Genomic DNA, 23,888 nt, shown 5'->3' with positions numbered 1-23,888 from the left:
TGCATGTTTATAAGATTGAAAACTGGAAATCTTATTCGGAAGGTTGGGTGACCCAAGTGTTGAAATCTTGACACGCCTGGGGCATGGTTTTATCTAACGATCTGTTTTGCAGGAACTGTTAGGTATTTTCACTCACTTGTAGGTCGTGATGTGGAAGCTGTTGACAAAACAAATCCCCATGGAGTCCAATCAGGGACGAATGAACAGAGGAATGACGAGAAGACGACGAAGGACGTACGACGATCCTTGGAATTAATCAAGAAGACTCTTCAAAGTCAGAAAATTGAAAAGTCTGTATGGTCCCCAGAAGTTCGCTTTCCGTTGAGCGCGGAGCGGTTGGGAGTACAAGATGATGGAGCAGAAAAGGTCCAGACGAGTCGGGATGTATATCCCCAAGCAGAGTCAGGAGGACCAAATCCCCAGCAGATCCAAGGTCTGTGGTTACCCTAGCGGGGTCGGGATCGTTATCCCCAGCAGGTGTCAGATCGATGCTTCCCCAGTCGCCAGGCCTGGAGGTTGCTGCTTCCCCAGCAGAGCTATCTGTGAGCATTTCCCCAGTGAAGTCGCCAGGTATTTGTGAGGGTTCTCCAAGCAGAGTCGGGATTGATATCCCCAGCAAGTCGAAGACTGTTGTATCCCCACAGAGTGTTGGTGGTTCTTATCCCCAGCAGTATCCCAAGCGGATCGGGTGCAAAGGAGGTTTTTCCCCAGCAAGGGTTACCTTTTCCCAGCAGCAGCAGTGCTATTCCCCAGCGGGGTGGAGATCGGAGAATTGACGAGTTCCTCAACGGAGTGTCTCGTGCTCCCCAGCGGAATCCCTTGAGGGGGACGCTTTTTATGCATTCATCATGTAGAATAAACATAGCATGTTGCATAGAAAAATAAATCGCGTAGCATTTCCATAGTTATGGAGCATTACGCAGAAAAATCAATCATGCATCATTACAAGCATAAGCTAGTCTCAAGCCGTGGTTATCGTTTGGGAAGTGGTTTTGCCCGAAGGTGAGGATGTTATTCTGAGGAATTTAGCATCATGATGTTAGATCAGCAATATTCCCCAGTAGTGCGATACTGGAGGAGGTTTCTGTCGTGCGAGACAGTAGTTGGTAGGTGTTACTCCGAGGAGTTTAGCCTCATGATTTAATCAAAGGTATTTCCCAGTAGTGCGATACTGGAGGAATTTGGTTCTGTTGGACAGAGATGGAAATATTATGCGAGCAGTGCAATTCAAGCCGTGGTTACCGCTTGAAGTTTTTGTTTCGCCGGATGGTGAGGGGGTTATTCTGAGGAATTTAGCATCCTGATGTCAGATTAGCAATGTTCTCCAGTAGTGCGATACTGGATGAAATTTTTTCCGTCGGACGGAGATGGAAATGAAATCAAAGGATATTACGCGATTAGCGCGATTTTGGGGTTCAACTGGAGAAGAGGAAATGCTGATGCATTTTCTGGAGAACGGGGTTCAAATGGAGAGAAGGAAGTGTTGAGGCATTTTCTGGAGAGCGGGGTTCAAATGGAGATTGGAGTTGAAGATTATATCCGGGATGAGGTCCTTAGGATTATCTTCTGTTCATGTGTCACCTTAGACTTTGGCGGATGCCAATGGAGGTCGTTATAGGTGTCTTCGGATGAAGAGATGCACATGTTACCTTCCTTTTGTGAAGGTTTACCCTCTGATATGTCGCCCTCAGAGTGGTTTGGTGTTATTTCCGGTATTGCCAGCGGAATTAGCACAAGAGATGGGAGATTGGGGTTCAACTGGGAAAGAGGAAATGTTGCGACATTTTCTGGAGATCGGGGTTCACACGGAGAAAGGGAAGTGTTGAGGCATTTTCTGGAGATTGGAGTTCAAATGGAGAAAAGGAGACACGAGGTGTTTTCTGGAGAACGGGGTTCACAATGACGATCGCGAGTTATCGTCAGGCGACTGGGGTTCAAACTGGAGAATGGGGTTCATTATTTTGGCAAACAGGAGAACGGGGTTCAAATGCAGTGATCTGGGATCATTTGCGCGAAAGAAAATTTCGGGGTTCAAGAAAATGAAAAGAGAGAAAAAGATTAGAAAATTTCGGGGTTCAAGAAAAGCATAAAGAGAAGTAATAATAATCCCCAGCGGATGTGTGGTGTTCAGGCCATGGCTATCCCTGTGTTACCATTTATTTTGGTATACAGGTTGACGGTTCTGTTTCGATATTCAGGCCGGCTTTCTCCGTTCCAGACGGATTTTTCTTTCGAGATTGTGTTTCTTTGCCGATTTTGACAGGCATTGTTAATTATTTTCCCATCAGAGTGCAAATTGTTCGTCTGTTCTTGGTATTCAATCACTCTTCATCCTGCTCATCTGAAAGCCGAGGCTATTCATATCGACAGGTTCACAGTGGATTGAATAGGGGCAACTGTAACACCTCAAAATTTGCCCTCCTCTCTTGGGACTAGTTTAACATTTTGCATTGCATTTCTTAGGGCATTAGGCATGGCATATTGCATATCATGTGGTTACATTGTGCAAGTCATCCCTCAAAAGTCCTGGTCAGAAGATAAGAGGTTGAGATTCAAGCCAGGGTTTCATTGGACTGATCACTAACTATCTGAGGATGTGGTGATTCAAATTAGGGTTTTGATTCTCAAGGAGATTGATCTTCATCTTGGTTGAAGTGATACATCATCATCATGGTCTTGATATCATCCAGGAGATTCAGAAGATTGATCAGACACTTTGATATTAGGGTTTTGACCACTGGTCAACCCTAATCAGTAATCATCTACATTGGGCCAATCAGGGCATGGCAAGGAGATGGGGTCTACAATGGATATGGGGATCATCACATGATTATATTGAGCTTATGGAAGCTAGGGGCTCATCCTTGAGCCATTTCATCAGAGAATTGGGGCTCAACTTGATCAGTGCACAGCCAAATTCATCTATCAATCAGAAAAGTCAACTGTGGTCAACTGTGCTTGATTTTATGGATTTGGAGGTAGGAGAGAGTTGGATACACTTCATTCATGTTGAAACAAGCTTCATTTGACATTTCAAACCTCAAGAATGAAGAAAATAAAGTCAGACAAAAAGTTGCCAAAAATAGAAAGTGACTTGTAATGAAAGTTTCCAAAAATGGAAAGTTTTTCACCACAAAATTACATATCCAAAACTGCTTCAGATGAAATTTTGTTCAACATGAAAGTTGTAGATCTTGCTCTCATCTTTCCAAAAAGTCCAAGAACTTGAAATTCCCATGTATGGTTGACAAGATATGGTCCATTCATTTTCCAAAAATGCCTAAAATCAAAGTGGCATAACTTTCACATGGAATGTCCAATTTGGGTGATCTTTCTTTGAGAAAACCCCATTTCACATGTACTTTCATGATGTATGGTCAAAATTCATCAAAAATGGTCAAGGCAAAAAGTCAAATTTCAAGTGGATTCTTTTGAATTTTTGGTGTGAACATGTGATTTCGAGAAATACAAGGCCAATGCACATGAAACCACTTCCAACACTTCACAAATGCTAAATAGAACTTGTGTGAACTGTCATTTTTCTGTTACATTGCCAATTTGAAAAGGTCATTTTTGGACTTTCACTTAAAGTGGCATTAACACTAATCCAATCAAATTTGGTAATTGAGATTAACAAAGTGGATTAAGGAGATGGTATATATTACTAATTGTAACAGAATTGTAAATCACAATTCCATATTCCAAGATCTGTAACTGAATTTCCCTCCAAAACCACAAATTCTCTCCAAAACTTCATCACATTTTTTCATCAAATCTTCATCAATTTGCTTCGTTCTTGCTTGATCCATGCTCTACATGTGGTATTGATGATCTGTTCCAGCAAATCCGTGCCAAAATATTCAGGAATCACGACTGTTCAAAGTTTGCTCATCAATGGAGTTTTCATCATTCTTGCAATTGGAGCGTCCTTGAGCTGAAGAACTTCTTCCAATCAACTTACAGGACCTTAAGCTTCATCTGTTTTTGGCTTTTGCACCTGGAAAAACACAAATTCGTGTCTGCCATCTCCAAGAGGTAGAGTTTCGAAAATCTCCATTTCTTGAATTATGATATGCGTTTTGTAGTTCATTCATTGTAGATTAGCATGATGCTTATAGTTTTGAATTTGGTTGAGAATTGTGAGAGAAATCTGGATCTAAAGTTTGATGCGCATTTCTTTTTTTTTGTTCGATTTGCTTTGTATGTTAGGAATTAGGTTAAGCCAGTTATATATCCATGATGTACATGATCATACGGTTCCAATGATGTATAGTTTGTTGATTATGGTTGAGATTCGTTGTTCTTCAATTTCTGGATTTTCTGGCCTTGTTCTTGCTGAAGAACAAGATGAAACTCGTGTTTGATCCGTGTAATGCCTTGCCTGAGTTCAAATTGTGTTTGGCGCCATCTTTGGACCAATGAGCGCGCGCCAGGCAATTTAGTGATACGACTGCGTTTTGGCTTCCGTTCCAGAAATTACCAGAATGCCATTTTCAGCATTATTTCTTATTTCATTTCATTTCTTTTTCATTTCAATTTCATTTTTGATTACATGATCTTTAGAAATTCATATCTAATTCATTTCTTGTCCAATTTTTGTGAGATTTTTTGCATTGTTCTCCTTATAATGTGTAGAATTTAATCATGATTTTTGTGCACGTGTAAAAAATTAAAATGCCTAGGGTTTGCTTGGTAGTGTCACATTTGTACATGCTTTGCCATATCTCTCATAAAATGATGATGCTTCCAAATAAATTCATGAAATTTTTTGTACTTATTCTGGACTCTTTGATGGTGATTTTGATATGTGGTTTGCACTTTTTGGATCCCTGGTTGTTGAGATATGAATTTTTGAATTGAGGTGTGACAATTTGTGTCACACCAAGCTTGATGAACTTCATGATTTTATTTGCCATGCCTAGGGATGTTGGATTGAGCTAATTTTTTGCATGAATGAACATATGTATGTTGAGATGACATGTGAATTTTTCTGGATTTATTAATGGCATTTCTTGTTTGATTGGAATTTTTCCCTCTGTTTGGTCATTTTGTTGATTGTTTGTGACACATGTTGGTATTTGCTTTGTGAAATTCTGGTCATTGATTGTATGAGTATGAAATTTGGTATGAGCATTGTAGACACATTATAGGTCATTGTGGTTTTGATCCCATTCATTTATCTTGTTGTGACACTGTTTTATGATTTTTGGAAGTTGATGTTTGTTTGGATACCATGTGTTGGCTTGCTTGAACTTGTCTGAACTTTATGAATTTAAATTCCATACTTACATTGATCCAAATGAGCTGAAATTTTATGTGCTATTCATTGGATAGGTTCTGTTTAGACTGGAATTTTTGTGAAATTTATTGAGCTGTTTTGATAGGGATTTGATTGAGATCTTTCTATTTGGTCTTTTGGTGTTGCAAATAGCATGCTTTGTGATATTTTGTGCATAAAATGATAATGGTGATTGATATGAGCATGGGATCAATTGGATTGGTTTCTAAATTGTTTGATTGTGATTTTGGATAAATTTCACTTGCTGTTTTGGATTTTTCATCTCCTTTGGACCCTAGGCTTGGCCTAGTGGTCTTGTTTCTCACCTTTGGAATTGTGTTTCAGGTTTGAGCTGCAAATGCCTTAAGGAGAACAATGCAAGTTGTAAATTGAGTTTGTTTGATGTTGTAAACTAACATTAACTTTGTGTTGTAAGGTTTGATGCTTGAGTTTGAGCTCATGGCTTGCACTTGTGTGCATTAACTTGTGTTTGGCTGTACAGATTAACATTTGCTGTTTACTGTTGGTTTGTCTGAGTACTGATGATACTTGATTGATTTCAGGTACATTAAGTCACTTTAGTTCTTTAAGAACTTGTTGTGCTGCTGCTTGGTTGTATAAACCAGTTGAGGTAGACTCTCTTGTCTCCATGTAGTCTGGAAGACCTGGCTTGTTATTTAGCCAGGCAACTGTCTGAAGTCCTCCTTAAGAGGCGGTGTTTGTGATTGTTTACTTTTGTCCCCAAGCAGGTAAAGACCTCTATGAGGCAATTGGCGGAATCCAAGGGATATGCAATCTATCCCCCGCTATTCTGTTGAGTCGTCCCTCTGCTCACACCACTGTGTTGATGCATTGGGACATTAACCCAAGATCTTGTGCTGTTGCACAGTCGAGTCAGAGTCTTGAGCGTAGAAGGGTCCCTCCATTCTGGACCCACACTCCTTTGTCTGAAGCTCTCCCTGGCCCGGGATAAGAGCTGTGAAGTCTAATCGTCACTCACATTTCATCTGCTTCACCCTGACTCTCAATGTCAGGGTTAAGAGCGAACACTACCTTGTACAGATGACTTGCTTCGGCAGTCCACCCTTGTTTGAGCCTCACTTGACTGGATATAGTGTGTGCTATGTGAAATGTTTGTTTTATTTTGATTGATGCTTGCATGCTTGTTTTCCTGGTTAGGATTAGCTTGCTGTTGAGCAAGTTAGGATAGAAACCATAACATAGGGCAATGATGCATGATAACACTAGGCTCGAGTGCAGCTCCCTAGTAGTGTGTCTCCCCTTGGTTTCTGGCTAGAATTTCTTTCCCGTTCAGGGGAACTACGTCGCCCTGATCCTAATACCAGATGAGGTACGTAGGCAGGAGACCGTGCGAGGTCTCTCCGGGCACTTTTTTTTTCTTTTTGTGTGTGTGCTTGACGGTTATAGGCTCGAGTTCCCGACTCCCTATTAACTTGTTTGGTTGTTGTGTGCTCGGAAGCTGATGTAAGTCCATCGAGTGGCACTCGGGTTCCAGTGTGCGTGTGTTTGGTTCGGATGCCGATGTAAGTCCAGTGATTGGCGTTCGGGCTCCACGTTTGCCTTTTTGTGTGTGTTTTGGTTCGGATGCTGATGTAAGTCCAGTGGTTGGCATTCAGGCTTCATGTTTGCCTGTGTTTGTGTGTGTCTTGTTTGGCGTGCGTGAGCCGAACTACGGCAGCTCTGATTCTCGTTCCAGACGAGATACGTAGGCATAGGATGCGATATCCTAGCGAGCCCTCTCCTCTTTTCCCCACCTGCGTTGTCTTTATTGTGTGTGTGATGTTTGTTTTAGCAACCTATTCTTTCTTTAGAGCGTGGATCCCGTCGAGTACGACGGACATGAGGGGTGCTAATACCTTCCCCTTGCGTAACCGACTCCCGTACCCTTTCTCTTTGGTCGCGAGACCATGCTTTTCCCAGGTTTACTTCGAGCGTTTCCTTTCCCTCTTTGGGATAAATAACGCACGGTGGCGGCTCTGTGTTGTTTTTGTTTCAGCCCGCCGGTTGTTTTTCGCGGATGCGACAATAGGCACAAGACCGAAGGTCTTGTCAAACACAAAAATATAATCAATGAATTCTTTTCTCATCCCCCCATCCTATTTGTTTGTAAACATCACTTTATACCAAGTACATATGCACACAAAAAGGGCTCCCTAGGAGTACCTAGGACACTTTGGGTGCTAACATCTTCCTTCTGTGTAACCAACCCCCTTACCTATAATCTTTGAAATTTTATTAGTTTTGATTTGAAAACTTCTTACTTTTTGGGTTTTGTTCATAGTTTTTCCCTTTTCCTTTGGAAACAATAAAAGCGTGGTGGCGACTCTTGTTATTTGATGTCTAGCTTATCAATAGCTTGATGATCATGAATTTACCGCTACAATAACCAACATTTATGTATGTCATCAGAAGTGTGAAAGAAGTTATTATGCCTTCGGGTAATAGAATTCTAGGCCCAAAAAGAGAGTGTTAGGCTTAGTTGAACATGTAGTGGATCTCCCTATTGAAGATCCGATTGAATCCTTTTCTCATCCATTTTTCTTTGGCATTCTGAAGAAACAAAAGGCTAGGTGTCGGTCTTCTTCTGTGTTGCATAATTCCTCCGGTTGTGGTTGCTCGGAAGGAGCTAATAACTACTATGCAGGGACTATTTTATGTTGTGAACCTACGTCAGATTCTGATGTTAGGCACTGCAACTTTAGATTCTGAGAGAACTTGGATTCTAATGTAGGAGACAAGGTATGGAAGGCGATCTCTAATCTTGGAGTGGTTGCAACGAATAAAAAGAAGGATTATTCGAAGAAAATATCATACATGAGGGGGGGGCTAAGGATAAGGTTAGAAATCAGGGCAAGAAGACGCTTATAAAAATGTACCATGATTATTGGATCGTTAAACATTAGAGGAAGGGCTAATTTATCCAAGAGAAAGAGAATCAATAATATTATTTCTTAAGGTGATGTTGAGATGTTCTTTATTTAAGAATTTAAATTCAAATCAGTGGATCCTGTTTCTATTAGCAGCTTGTGGATGAATCAGGATGTTGGGTGGTCTAGCAAAATGTGATTGGTCAGTCATGAGGATCATCACTTTGTGGAACATGAATTTTTTAGAGTCTATTTTCTCTTTCAAAGGGGAGTTTTTTTTGGGATTGAAGAATATGTGGAAGAACAACTTGTATTATGTTGTTAATGTTTATTCGGCCTGTAATATCTCTTTAAAGAGGAAAATATGGAGGGGGATCTTGGATCTTAAAAAGAAGTTGGTTGGTGGATTATGAGTTATTAGGGGAGATTTCAACTCTATAACTAAGTCTTGCGAAAGAAAGGGAAATCTGTTTATTAATAGAAGTCTTGGACAAAGGGATTTTAAGGCTTTCATTGAAGATTTGGATTTGGTGAATTTATCTTGTATTGAAAATTCCTTTACTTGGTATAGTGGATATGGGAAATGAATGAGTAGGATTTGCAGGTTTTTAATTTCTAAATCTCTTATGGATATGTGGGTAGTGGTGGGTCAATTTATAGGGAATATGTAAATTGCTGATCATTTCCCTATTTGGTTGAAAATTAATAAGGTCGATTGGGATGTTAAGCCTTTCAAAATCAACAATTGTTGGTTCGATAATAAATATTTCTTGAATTTTATGGAAAAAGAGTAGAATACTATCAAAGTGGAAGGAATGGGTGATTTTGTTATTAAAGAGAAACTCAAGATCCTGAAAGTCAGCCTTAAAAGATGGAACAAAGAGGTGTTTGGGTGGTATAATTTAAAAGTCGATGAGGGAGTGGGAGAGATCAATGTGTTGGATAAACTACTATTTAGCTGTGTGGATGTAGAGGTGAAGGAGCTAGTCGATAGAAGGAGTAAGGTCATTAGTTCTACGTGGAGGAATTTATCCATTAGAGACAATATGTTAATCCAAAAGTCTAGGGCGAAGTGGAAAGATGGGTATTTAAACTCTCAGTATTTTCATAATTTGATTAAGGGAAGGGCGAGGATGAAGTTTATAGGGGATGTCAATATAGTTAGTGGAGTGGTAGATTCGGTTGAAGAGGTCAAGGATGTTATTTGGAACTTCTTCAACCAGAAGTTCAGGAAACCCGACCATGTTAGACATGTTTTAGAAGGTATTTCAACTAGAACTCTCAGTCAGGCCGATGTCCATTGTTTGGAAGCTCATTTTTCATACGAAGAGATCAAATAATTTATTTGGTGTTGTGTTGGAAGATTATGAAGGATGGTATCCTTAATTTCGTGAAGGGTTTTCACAGCAAGGTTGTTCTCTCAAAGGTTATTACATCCTCTTTTCTCACATTAATACCTAAGATCCCTCATCCTCTTAATCTTGAAGACGACATGTCAATTTGTTTAGTTGGATGTCTTTACAAGATTGTGGATAAACTTTTGGCATCGAGGTTAAAGAATTTTCTTGGTGGATTGATTTCGCAATGTCAATCGGCTTTTGTTTTTGGAAGGCAAATCTTAGATGGGGTTTTAGTTGCGAATGAGGTTGTGGATCATGCTACTAGGGAGAAGAAGGAATGTGTTATGTTCAAATTGGGTTTCAAAAAGGCCTACAATTGTGTTATTGGGATTTTTTTAAAGATTTATGATGAAAAGAATGGGTTTTGGTAGTATTTGGATGGGATGGATGGAAGCTTGCATTTTGAATAGCCATTTGTCGATTTTGGTAGACGGGAGTCCGACGAAGGATTTTAAGGCGAAGATAAGCTTAAGGCAGGGAAATACTCTATCTCCCTTCCTATTTGTGATAGTTGTTAAAGGGCTCTCAGAGTTATTCATAATTGCTTCATATATAAGAGATTTTGAAGGATATAATATGCAAGATGGTTTATCGATTGATTTAGTCCAATTTTTGGACGATACTCTTATTATGGGTGCAGGTTGCTGGAAGAATTTATGGAGTATCAAAATCATCTTAATGGGTTTCAAACTAGTTTCAGGACTGGGTGTTAATTATCACAAGAGTAGGTTGATAGGGGTCAATGTCAGTGATCAGTTTATTTTTATTGCTTCCAATTTTTTAGCTTGTAAGGTGGATGATTCAGCTTTTAACTTCCTTGGGATTCCGATTGGCTCAAATCCGAGGAGGATGAAAATGTGGGCTTATGTTATTGAAAAGTTTAAATCTAAGTTAGCTTTGTGGAGAGGGAGATTCCTTTCTTTTGGAGGGAGGATTACTCTTTTCAATGCGGTTTTGAGTAGTCTGTCTATTTTCATTTTCTTTTTTTATAAAGCTCTGGTGAAAGTTTGGAAAGAAATCGATAAAATCCAACAAAGATTTCTTTGGGGAGGAACGAAGGAGAAACCAATGATTCATTGGGTTAATTGGGAACTCGTGTGTAAAGTGAAATAATTTGGAATTCTTGGTATTAAGTGCATTGAGGAGTTCGACTTGGCTCTTTTGTCTAAATGGAAGTGGAGGATTTTAGTTGAGAAGGAGGCCGTGTGGAAGAAGATTATTAAACTGAGATACGGTGATTGCGAACACCAAATTCTATCAAATAATTATTGCAACTGCAAAGTTCCCTCGTCTACTTGGTGGAAGGATGTGACAAAACTAGCAACTTTATCTACTAACTTGGGTTTTAATTTTGCAGGTTCTGTTTTTTACAAAATTGGCGACCAATCCCAAACCCATTTCAGGTCTGCTAATTGGTGTGGTAATACTCCACTGGCATACTTGTTTCTGGATCTGTTTGCTCTCAACAATGTGAAAGGGGCTTTTGTGATTAAAATGGGAAGTTGCTGCAATGTTTTTTGGTGTTGGGGGGATGTGGGATTTAGCATTAGGATATTGACACGACAGGGAGCAGATTGTATCAGTTGCAGGATTTTTTTTAGCACTTATTGTTCCTATTGCATGCACATAGGATGCAACAGTTTCGGGAAAGGTTGATTCCACCCATTATTCTACTTGCCTCGACTATAAATGCTTCATGGAGTCTAAGGTGCAAGTTATCATGGAGGAGGATATGAGTATGGCCTTTCGTACTCTTTGGAATTGGATGGTTCTCGCAAAAATAAAAGCTTTTGGTTGGAGAGTTTTCTTGAATCGCTTGGCCACTAAAGATCAATTGATTAAAAGAGGTTTATGCCTTGTGAATCGTGAAGGTCTTTGTGTTTTGTGCCTCCAATCGGAGGAAGATCTTAACCATCATTTCTTTGATTGTTCGGTGTTGAAAAAAGTTTGGGAGCTTATAGGATTTTGGATTGGTTACTCTTTGAGTTTGATTGGTCCTCCTTGGAAGCAATTCTTATCTTGGAGCAGGTTCTTAAAAACTTTTTTTAATAAGGGTAAATTCGAAATCATTTGGTTAGCGGATGCAGTTTGGAGATGGTAGGTGCTAAGAGATATTTCTTATTCCAAAGTTAATTTTCAAGATATTTGTGTGGCTTCTTTGAATTGCTTATCTTAGTGTTTGTTGGCGGGGAATCTCTCATTGTCTCTTTTGACTTGTAATGGGTTAGAGTACCCCTAGTACTCTATATCAATGAACTTGTTGTTAGAAAAAAATCTAAAGGTTAGTTCGAAACGGAGATATTATCACTCCTTCACCAAATTTAATGGTCATTAGGACAATTGTAACATCTAATCCCTAATTTATATCCAGATTTAAAGATGTTCAAATTCACAATCGAAAGAAACTTAAAATGAGTGGTTTGTGTTAAGGAAAGAAAGTACAAATCCCAGCCCAATGTTAATTCTTCAACAAACTCATAATGGATCTTAAAGTATTCCTTTTGTCTCCTAAAAAATGTTTTATTTGAACAATTCATGGTTCTTAAGGAAATGATTGGATGTGTTAGTTTTGATGATAAAACTAATGCCAATTACTAAAATGCCCCTATTAATTATAGCCAAAAGAATGGTTGAATAAAGTGAAAGTTAATAAACAGAGATATGATTGTGAAAAAATAATAATAAATATTGCAATGATATCGTAAAAGAACAATTATTTTGAAAAAAATAAATACAAATGTAATATTTTTTATGAGACGGAAAAAATAATAAATATAACAATATTTATGGATGACAAACACACATATCTAGACTTTTTTCCCATATGCCCCAAAGTTGAAAATAAATTCCCACTTTGCCCCACTATGAATTTTTTTTTCCCAATCTGCCCCCTTTTTCTTATTGGGCTCGTCCATCCATTGGACGAGGGCATGAACGCCCATTGCGCCTTGTGTGGGCTCGGCCAATCAATGGCCGATGGTATGAAGAACTTTTTTTTTTATAATTTTTTAATATTTTTAATATTTTATTAAATAGTTTTCGAATTATTATTAAATAGTTTTTTAATTAATTCTATATTTAAATAATATAACTGATTTTTTAAAAAATAATAATAATTTTTTTATAAAAATATTTAAAATAAAATGTAAATAATAATAGTTTTTTATGATAATAATTTTTTTTTGATATTATTATTTTTAAAATATTAATAATAAAAATGATTATTTTTTAGAATACTAATAATAGAAATAATAATTTTTTTTAATTCGTAAAAAATATTCCAAATATAGGTTAAAATCTTTTATAATTTAAGACGGATAAAATATTATTTATCAATTTTTTTAAATTATTTGGGACAAAAAAATGTCATTTATTAAAAATATTTGAAAATAATACTTTAGATAAATGAATATACAAGAGACAGAAAAGAAAAGACCATTCGAATTCGAATTCGAATAATAAAAATATCTGATATGAAATAATACGAATATTATTGTCATTATTATAAGTAATAATTTTTTTTAGATATAATAAATAATTAAAATATTTGATATTTGATAATGATTAAATATATTATTTATTCAATAATTTTTTTTAAAAAAAATTCTTATTTATAATAATGACAATTATTTGTTATTTCTAACATTATCTATAATAATTAATAAGTTATGTTTTTAATAATTTGTCATCAATGTCCTAATAATTATTTTTATCACAATTCAATAAATAATAATATGACATTAAAAATAGCATTAAAAGCAAATGAATTGTTCTTTTATATAATATACTTTCTCTTTCCTTAATAATAATAACAATAAATCAACTTTAAAAAAAAATTAATATCATTAATTACGTATCTTTTAATTCGTATGAAATATTCCAAATATAAATGAAAAAAGACTCAAAATCTTTTTTAATTTAAGACGGAGAAAGTATTATTTATTAAAAATATCTTTTATAATTTGAGACATTTCAAATAATTGTCATTATTATAAATAAGGTTTTTTTTTTAAAAAAAATTATTGAATAAATAATGAGATTAATTACTATACACTGTCAGTGTAAAAAGTTTTACACCGTCGGTTCATCACCATCACCCGTTTGTATTACTTTATAGATTTTTAAAATAAAAGTCAAACTGTTTTTAATATCCAACGTCTATAATTAAGTGATGGTGTAAAACTCTTTTACAGTGACAGTGTATTTCAATTAATCTCATAAATAATATATCTAATCATTATTAAATATCAAATACTTTAATTATTTATTATATCTAAAAAAAAGTTATTACTTATAATAATGACAATAATATTCGTATTATTTCATATCAGATATTTTTATTATTCGAATTCGAATGGTCTTTTATTTTCTGTCTCTTGTATACTCATTTATGTAAAGTATTATTTTTAAATATTTTTAATAAATGACATTTTTTTGTCCCAAATAATTTAAAAAAATTGATAAATAATATTTTATCCCTCTTAAATTATAAAAGATTTTGGAATATTTTTTACGAATTAAAAAAAAAATTTATTTCTATTATTAATATTCTAAAAAATAATCATTTTTATTATTAATATTTTAAAAATAATAATATCAAAAAATTATTATTATCATAAAAAACTATTATTATTTACATTTTATTTTAAATATTTTTATAAAAAAATTATTATTATTTTAAAAAAAATCAATTATATTAATTAAGTATAGAATTAATTAAAAAATTATTTAATAATAATTAAAAAACTACTTAATAAAATATTTAAAATATTAAAAAATTAAAAAAAGAAGTTCTTCATACCCTCGGCCATTGATTGGCCGAGCCCATACAAGACGCAATGGGCCTTCATGCACTCGTCCAATAAAAAAAGGATAGATTGGAAAAAAAAATTCAAAATGGGACAAAGTGAGAATTTATTTTTATCTTTGGGACATATGGGAAAAAAGTCCACATATCTACCGCATATCGGTTTCTTAAAAAAAAATCCTCTAAAAACGTGAAAATGGAAGGGAAAAATCATCGTATTAATTAATGTAAAAATAATAATATTTTTAAGAGAATGATAAAATTGGTATTAAAAAAAAAGTAGATGATGCGAAAGTAAGGAAGGAATGAAAAGATAAAAGGACGAGCGGTTGAAATTGAAACTCGATAGAAAGGTGAAACCATAGCGAAACCTTGCTTCTTTGTGCGGTGTGAGATTCAAGAAGAAAAATGGAGATTACAACGCAGCAACTCAGCGCATACAACGGCGCAGATCCATCGAAGCCCATATACGTTGCAGTGAAGGGTCGCGTGTTCGACGTCACCACCGGCAAATCGTTCTACGGTCCCGGCGGAGCCTACGCTATGTTCGCCGGCAGAGACGCGAGCAGAGCACTGGCGAAGATGAGCAAAAACGAAGAAGACATCACCTCGTCACTGGATGGGCTCACCGAGAAAGAGATCGGAGTTCTCAATGATTGGGAAACCAAGTTCGTCGCTAAGTACCCTGTTGTTGCAACCCTAGTTAATTAATTAATTCAACTCTATAATCTCTATCATGAATCATCTTATTCTGGAGTGTGTTTGTATGAATATGTTGTTGAATCCCCTTTGTTTCGATAATAATTAGAACTTTTACTTTCTAGAAAGGGGTTTTGTGTTAATTTAATGCTTCAGGTAATGTAAAATGATGTTATACTTATCGTTTGAATCATTCAATAAATTAACATTGGTGTGATTGATTAGGGTTTATGTATTCAAATATATCGAATTATGCCTTTGGTGTAGTTATTGAATTTGTGCAGGGATGTGAAATTGAGGAATGAAATATTGCTGTGTTTTTGCATCCTTTTGTCATACCTCTCCTTTGATAACAAGTGATAGTGCTCTGAACTGGAACTAGAAAAAGGTGAAGATAGGATAGAGTTCTATAAAATAAGCTTCTGATATTTTTTTTTTGGATAATCAATTTGCACGGATTCAAATATGAGATCTTGAGAGACACTCTCCGAGATCCAAATCTTCACCACTAGGTTGCACACATGCAACCCAATATGATAAAATCTTCACCACTAGGTCGCGCACATGCACCCCAATACGATATTATTAACGGTGGAAAATGTACCGGAGCTAGGAATTACCCGTATGGTGCTTGTTGGGTCTTTTATCGCGGGTTTTGCGACCAGCCCAAATAGAAAATATGTGTTATAATCGAGATTTTTAGAATTCACTAAAAGTTCATACATTTTTAAAAAATTTCACATTGCCACGCGTTTTCTGTGCGATGTTTGTTGGGTCTTTTATCGTGGATTTTGCGATCAGCGCATATAATTCTTGAGAATATATTAAGTGTGAGTAGGGTGAATAATAGTTTTATATTGGTCGTAAATGTGGAGATAAGTAATGTGAGCAATAGTCTTATATTGATTGAAAATGTGGAGACATGAGCATTTCTAATTGAGAGAACTCATCCACCTATCACTTTAAAGTTTAAGGTTTTGCGTGAATATGTAGTGTGTCTCTCACAAAAGTGTTGCTCTAAAATCGAGATTTTTAGAATCCGATAAAAATTCATATATTTTCAAAATTTTAATATATTAAACTAGATTGCTTATGACTAAGATGTGAAGGCCAATTCCATTGAGCATGATGGCCTTATTAGATACGGGCCATGTTTTGCCAACTAATAATGCTGACATGACTCTTGAGTATCTTCAATGCCAACTAAAAAAAATAGAGATGGTGGTATTACATGTGAATCAGTAGCATCCTTGTACACATCAATGTGATCTTCACTGTCACATGATGCAATTTTAAAGATCAAATTGACTTTGTATGAAAATGAATTTGGTGCAGTAAAAAACATGGTTTTATCTCAGCAATTGAATCAACTTATATTAGTATAAGACAATGGTATGACAACTATAGTTTATATCATCTAATAAATATCTCTCTTCTTTCTTTTCTCTTGTATAATGGTCAATGCTTAAAATTAAAGCTATAAATTTTAGCTTTAGCTAGACGCACATCTGTGGCATATTCTGCCATGGAAACAAACATGCAGTAAATTTTCTCCTTATAAAGAAAAGAGATAGATATACTACATATTTTGAAAGAAAGGATCAAAGAAAGACGATGATTAAGGCTATGTTTGGATTGGCTTCTTGAAGCCCCAAACTCACGTTTTATTCCTTTAAATTTAAAAGTGGTCTTATTTTCTTGTTTGGATTTTTTCTCCAAAATCAATTCTACTCTCCTAGAAGCAATTCCAATAGAAGCTACAATTCCTAGCTTTTGAGGTTAGCAAGAATCAATTCTGCATTTATGATATTTTGGTTCTTACAATTTTCCTTCATTGCCCTCTTTAATTTCTTTTCAACTGTTTCTTCTATTTTCAAGCTAAAAACTTAATATTGTTAAAAATTAGTACTATATTTCAATTTAAATTAGTATTGTAATAATATTTTAGTGCTATGTTGCATTTCAAATTTTATTATATATTTGTAATTTTTATTATGTTTAAATATTATTAATTTTGTCTTTTTTATTTATGTGTTTAACCATGTCCATTTTGGTAATTATACATTCAAAATCAATTTTGATAAAAATCATCCAAACAACATTAATTGATAACAATCACTTTTACATAAATGTATCCAAACATAAATCAATTCTGTTAAAATCAATTCTAACAAACTCAATTCTATCAAAATCAATTTTGTTCACCGCCAATCCAAATACACACTAAGCTTTTTTACCTCTTCTTTGTGACTATTTCCTCTCTCTCCCTTCTCCTTCTTTCACATTATATTTCTTTTTATAAATATTGATTTGATCTCATATCTTTATTTTCAAAATATTAAGACATTAATATATGAGTTGTTTGGTTATATGTTGCTAAATATGTTTTTGTTAATTTAATGTAAAATTTCAAATTTACACTAGAATTTTTTTTATTCAATTGAATTTATCTATTTATCTGAATAATATTTTCCTACAAATAAAAGTTATTTTACCACATAACTTGAAATATAGTTGTTGCTTTATCAAATAGATATGTCAGTTTGTTCATCATTGTTAAGAGAACTTTTGACATAAGAGTCTGATACCATACAAGTTATTTTGAAGGCGAATAAAACTGACTATCCCAAAAAACTATATGATAATTAAATATTTGTTAGATAAAATCTCATAAATGTTTATAGCATATAAATTTGGTTAAATATGTCATACATTTATTTTGTTATACCTAAACCCTGATCAATCTAACATATAGTCTACAAAAATTAGAAAAAGTTTTGAATATCATAAAGGAGTTTAAAAACAAGATCATCATCCTATTTTTGAGAAAAAAAATAATCATAGAAAATAACATGTCTTTATCTAAAAACTTTAAGAAATACTAACATGTCTTTATCTAAAACTTTAAGAAATTTAGCGTATGAATAATAATAACATTTATATAATGCTCAACATCTATTTTTTTTATATTTAAAACCTAAAACTTTTAATTGACAATGAACACCTACTTTCTTTCTACTAATGGTAAATCTCTATCATTAATATCCCACCGCTACTATGCCCTGTCCATTGTCACCAAATCTTATTATGAAGTCTCCTCCATGTTCTTCATATTGATTCGATGATGAGTAACAATAATAAACAATCTTTATTTCTGTAAAAAAAACATAATCTTTATAAATTATCAGGATTTTTTAAAATAAAATGGAAAAAAAATATTAAATTGATCATCAAATATATGAGGCTTGAGCTCATTTTACAATAGATTCTGATTATTATATATAAAAAGTTGTAAATACTCCCTCCGTTCCTTTTTAAGTGTCACATTTTGACTTTTTACACATACCAAGAAAGTTAATTATTATTGTTACTTTTTAAACAATAATTCTCATTTTACCTATAATACCCTTAATTATATTCTACATTCATTTTACTTTTTTTTCTCTCTATAATAATTACATAGGGGTAATTTTGACAAAAATGCATTTAATACTACCTTGAATTTTACAAGTGACAATTAAAAAGAAACACAAATTTATCAAGAAAGTGACACTTAAAAAGGAACGGAGGGAGTATTTATAAGAAATCCATACATAACTTTTGAATTTGACTCCATAAGAACGGTACATTCCGGGTAAATTTCCTTTTTTAGAGTAAAAATAGTTATGATCAGACACAAAGTGACATGACATGATATAACTGAATTAACTTTATCAACACACGTTACATAAATAAAATATAAAATCGTATCAAATCTAATCTAATCTAATCTCCTAGAGCTGTACGCACGATACGCTTCAAGATATCACCATCAAATTAATCATGATTAATAACCGAACGAGAATCAATAAATAGATAAGAACAACAGAATCAAAGAGAGAGAGAAAAAAAGAAAGAATTACTAGTACAATTTTGATTTTACAGTCTCTAAAAAGTCATCACATCACCATCTTCTTCTTCTTCAATTTCTCTCTGCTCAGGTACGCATGCTTATTTTGCTTCTTCAATTTCTGTTTTCAGAAACTAGTTGATTATTCTTTTTACCTTGTAGAAATGGGGGTATATCTCAGTACTCCCAAAACTGAGAAATTTTCTGAAGATGGAGAAAGTCACAATCTTAGATATGGTTTATCGTCCATGCAAGGCTGGCGTGCAACAATGGAAGATGCTGTTAGTTGCTAATTTTATCAATTCGTTTTCGTTTTCTTCTATTTCTTCACAAATCTTGAGAAATGTTAATCGTGAGGATTCTAGTGTATTTATTGATTTAGGGCACTGTCTAGTTATCTTTTGTTTCATTGTGATTTCAGGAATGAATGTCATGTTGTTGATTATGTTTTTTAAGTTTGTGTGTTGCAATTCATTCAGTTCATTTTGGCTTGTTTGTTAGTAATATGCTGATGTTTTTCACTCTGTTTTCTTTTGTTAGCATGCTGCATATACTGATCTGGATGGTTCTACTTCGTTTTTTGGTGTTTATGATGGTCATGGAGGTAAGATTTGAAAATATTTGGCTACTTCAATTATGATTCAATAGGTTCTTCTATTAAGTTTTAATTGGGGTTAAGTCATGATGAGAATCCGAACCTGAGAATGACTGTTATTAAATTTAAACCGTCGTGCATATTATTTTTTTATAAAATCATAGTTTGTTAAGGAGAAAATCCAAAAGAAATTGTCTTATTCGTAATCAAAGCTGTGTTATGTATGCTCACTTAATCCCGAAAATTTCAGGTAAGGTGGTTGCAAAGTTTTGTGCTAAGTTTCTTCATCAACAGATGCTCAAAAGTGAAGCATACTTAGTTGGAGATATTGGGACTTCTCTTCAAGAATCATTTTTAAGGTTAGATGAAAACAGGGTCCTATTTATGCTTAATGGAAGTTTCTCTGTATTCTATAACTGAGTGACAAATTGGGTTCGTGCTTGCCCGAGTTTGAGCTGTTATACTATTCAAGACCTTCCATTTGAATCATCAGCTAAAATCTTTGTTTGGTATTTCTTATTATACATCATTTTTTTCTTTAACATAGAGAGACACACTGTTGATAATGGTCTCAATTATATTTACATAGGTGTGTTTCATGCATGGACTAATTGAAGGAAGTATGAAGAAACAATGTATCTTTTTTCATTGACCAGTTGTAGCCCGCATGTTAGTTACTAATCATGGCATTGCATTGCATTGCATCGCATAGTCTTCAACTTATTCTGTTCCATAACTTACATTATAGAGTAGACATGATGTGCGACATTATATCTTACGTCTCTCCTGTTGTGATTTATATAGCAGAAAAAGTTCCACTGGTTCCTAGTGTGTAATTCTCTGTCTCCCCCCTCTAAACTAAAATATGAACTGGTATTTTCATGACTATGCAGAATGGATGAGATGATGCGTGGTCAAAGAGGATGGAGGGAGCTATCAATCTTGGGAGATAAGATAAACAAATTTAGTGGGATGATAGAAGGGTTGATTTGGTCTCCACGAAGCAGCAATGGTATTAGCAGAGCTGATGATTGGGCTTTTGAGGAGGTAGGTCTGACATTTGAGGATAGTTTAATACACATCAGCACAGATTAATTGGATATACTTGGTAGTTGCTGATTCGCCTATAGCTTTAACTTTGAGCAAGGAACTATCATGTTCTTGGATAATAGTATTATGTTTCTCTCGACATGCTTGTTTTATGTGAGCCTGTTATGTTATGTCACACATTCTATGGATCTCCCTGATTTAAATTTATTTATTGGAATCAGGGGCCTCATTCTGATTTTGCTGGACCAACTTCAGGAAGCACAGCGTGTGTTGCAGTTATCAGAAACAACCAGCTTCTTGTTGGAAATGCTGGTGATTCACGTTGTGTGATATCTCGAAAGGGACAGGTAACTCTAGAATGGAAGTTCTTTAATGTTTATTATGCTTACTGCTAACATTGATGTATACAGACAAGTAGTACACAAATGCATATACAGATAAATATAAAATGCTGTTTTCATATGCTTTGAGTCTGCACATTGGAAAAATTGTGTACCTCTCAATTTTATGAGTCAAATTGGTTTGGGGACTGTTTTCTAGCTATTGAAAACGGTTTGTCTCTCTGGCAGACTGCATTTCTCAGTTCTATCGAAGTTATAGATCTCGCGCATGATTACACACATTGTATAACTACTGATCTTTTCTACAGGCATACAATTTGTCCAGAGACCACAAACCTGATCTTGAGATTGAGAAGGAAAGAATTTCGAAAGCTGGTGGTTTTATTCATGCAGGAAGAGTCAATGGCAGTTTAAACCTTACAAGAGCTATTGGTAACTTACCTATGTGATTGTTGTTAACTTTTTTGAAGATTAGTTTAAGCTTCCTTTTTGTTCCCCCTCTTTTTCCAATTTTAACCCAAGTGAACAACCTGGGCCGGGCCTTTGTGTCTTTAGTTCAAGATAATCCATAACTTCTACGAATAGAATGAACAGCTCTGTACTCCTTTTTCTTTATATCTTGTATGCTATATTTTGGTTCTTCACAAGACATGAGGAGTGGTTTCAAAACACATTTGAATTTATGTAGCTGTCTGTTCTTAACAATGATTTTTTCATAAACATTTTTTATGGGATTTTGAGGGGTGAGATTGGGTTTAATCTTTCCATTCTTTAATAAATTTCAATTTACTGCAGGTGACATGGAATTTAAACAGAACAAATTTCTTCCTGCTGAAAAACAAGTTGTAACTGCCAATCCAGATATAAACACCGTAAGTTTGTCAATGTGATGCAATTCAACTAACAGCCTCAGTTATACACATACATGCCATATTTCCCATTTTCTCTATGGTATGTATAACCCATAATTAATTTCATATGTTATGACTTATGATTGATATATTATTTTTGCTTTGATATTATAGGTTGAGCTTTGTGATGAAGATGAATTTATGGTTCTAGCTTGTGATGGCATATGGTACTCTTCTTATGCTTTCATATGTCCATTTTATTCTGAACATTATGATCCATTTGAGAGAGATATCAATAATTTGCTCAATAAAATGTAAAAGTTGATGGTATTTTCAATTTTTAATCACAGATAGAATTTTCATTCTAGGCACACTTTTTAGGCATACAATGTTGTGTTTATACTTTATCATGGGAAAAGTGCATTGTTTCGTGCATGTATACTAGGAAATTACACTCATCTGTTTTAAAGTTTAAACACTGATGTAAACACTCTGGTTTTGGAAATCACTTAGAACTATCCCGTTCTCATATTTCAATAAACTAATACCTTATGTTTGATTTTAGCATATCCAGGTGTTATCTGCTAAAATATTGTGAACACTTGGTTTGATTTTGAAATAGTGTAGGTTGCACATGCCCCTACGTACATCCTATTTTAAAATAATCGTTGATTTCATCTGATTATTTCAGGGACTGCTTGTCAAGTCAACAATTGGTAGATTTTGTTCATGAACAATTGTGTTCGGTGAGATCTAAGTTTTAATTTATTTCCTATTGTTGATCATAGCTGTCATAATTATTCAAAGATTGGGTATACTGATAAATGATATTGAATGCAGTACCTGGTACTTTCATGGACCATCATTCTGCTATTTTTCCTAGCATTTAGTTTGAGAGAATAAATAAATCATTCTGCTAGTGCTCAGTAACATATCATGTTTCTTTGCCATGGACAGCTTACACTAATATTTAATGAACATTTTCTTTTACCGAACCTCAAGTATATCACTTAATGCATTAGAATTTATGGTAAAATCTGCATGGTCGGTAAAAGAGTATTTGAATGATCTAACTATAATTATCTTTCAGGAAACAAAACTTTCCACTGTGTGCGAAAGAGTATTTGACCGGTGTTTGGCTCCATCAACTGCTGGTGGCGAAGGATGTGATAACATGACCATGATCTTGGTTCAGTTCAAAAAACCTGCTCAGTCCAGTGCACCAGCAGAAGAGCAATCTTCATCAAACGAACTAGCTGATTCACAAGTTGAACTGAAGCTTGAAAGAAGTGATGTTTAGTACTGTATTCCATAGCAACTGTTCAAATATGCATTCTATATAATACCTAATAGACACAGTTCAAATTTGCATTCTACATATATAATAGGCACACACACTCACCCCCTATGTATAGTAGTAGTGTACACAAGTGCATATTTTGTTTTCTGAATGTCCATTCCCATTTCATCTGAAATTATATGCAGTAGTTATTTTGATCACTATAAATAATATCAGAGTTGTTCTAGTTTCACTCCATAAATCTGTTCTGCTTGATCTACCATGTGGCTTCAAATAAGAAGCTGATTGTCTGTTATGCCTATTATGTTGTTAGTGAAGTCTGGAGGAAAAAGAACAAATATATAAGAGCAGATATTATTTGAAAGAGTGCCTCAAGAAAGTTTAACCGACCCCATTTAATGGGATTTCCTGGGATTGGTTATGTTGTAGTGTCTCAAGAAAAGTTATAAAACTGTTATAAATAAGTTCCTTTCCTTTACCTAAACATATCTCAACTTTGGTCGAACAATCAAATAAATTGTAATGTATCGCAGTTTATTGGCATCTAAGCAACAACATTCTATCATTTTACATAAACTGATATAATGAATTATATAAAGATTGAATTTATATAAAAAAATCAAAACAGAATTTTTAACATTTCCGTTTTAAGATAATCTTAGTAAAATAATATTTTATCAGTTAAGCTATTTTTTGACGGTAAATTTTTAGAGCCCTTTTTATACAAAACTTAGTATGATAGATATACATAGCCAGTGACAGTGTTATGAACTTATGGACAGGGTTGGTC

General features: G+C 34.4%; 3 protein-coding genes across 3 annotated transcripts; all 3 read left to right on the top strand.

Moving 5' to 3' along the window:
* The first annotated feature begins 9,532 nt into the window (after nucleotides 1–9,532).
* Nucleotides 9,533–11,667, top strand: LOC127078915 (uncharacterized). The gene is made up of 5 exons (XM_051019329.1): nucleotides 9,533–9,852; nucleotides 9,938–10,517; nucleotides 10,701–10,800; nucleotides 10,924–11,078; nucleotides 11,197–11,667. Exons 1-5 carry the CDS (start codon nucleotides 9,533–9,535, stop codon nucleotides 11,665–11,667), a joined length of 1,626 nt encoding a protein of 541 aa, XP_050875286.1.
* Nucleotides 11,668–14,633: 2,966 nt separating this feature from the next.
* On the top strand, nucleotides 14,634–15,289 carry LOC127087794 (probable steroid-binding protein 3). The gene has a single exon (XM_051028723.1). It carries the CDS (start codon nucleotides 14,782–14,784, stop codon nucleotides 15,082–15,084), a length of 303 nt encoding a protein of 100 aa, XP_050884680.1. The 5' UTR covers nucleotides 14,634–14,781; the 3' UTR covers nucleotides 15,085–15,289.
* Nucleotides 15,290–18,829: 3,540 nt separating this feature from the next.
* LOC127087793 (probable protein phosphatase 2C 60) lies at nucleotides 18,830–23,330 on the top strand. The gene is made up of 11 exons (XM_051028722.1): nucleotides 18,830–19,052; nucleotides 19,124–19,242; nucleotides 19,502–19,565; nucleotides 19,807–19,915; nucleotides 20,450–20,603; nucleotides 20,828–20,953; nucleotides 21,256–21,379; nucleotides 21,743–21,819; nucleotides 21,973–22,025; nucleotides 22,490–22,544; nucleotides 22,889–23,330. The coding sequence occupies exons 2-11, from the start codon at nucleotides 19,126–19,128 to the stop codon at nucleotides 23,096–23,098; spliced, it is 1,089 nt and encodes a 362-aa protein (XP_050884679.1). The 5' UTR covers nucleotides 18,830–19,052; nucleotides 19,124–19,125; the 3' UTR covers nucleotides 23,099–23,330.
* The last annotated feature ends 558 nt before the right edge of the window (nucleotides 23,331–23,888 follow it).

Source organism: Lathyrus oleraceus, chromosome 5, assembly GCF_024323335.1.
Source record: "Lathyrus oleraceus cultivar Zhongwan6 chromosome 5, CAAS_Psat_ZW6_1.0, whole genome shotgun sequence".
NCBI classification, from domain to species: Eukaryota; Viridiplantae; Streptophyta; class Magnoliopsida; order Fabales; family Fabaceae; genus Lathyrus; species Lathyrus oleraceus.
This window is presented reverse-complemented; position numbering and strand designations above follow the sequence as displayed.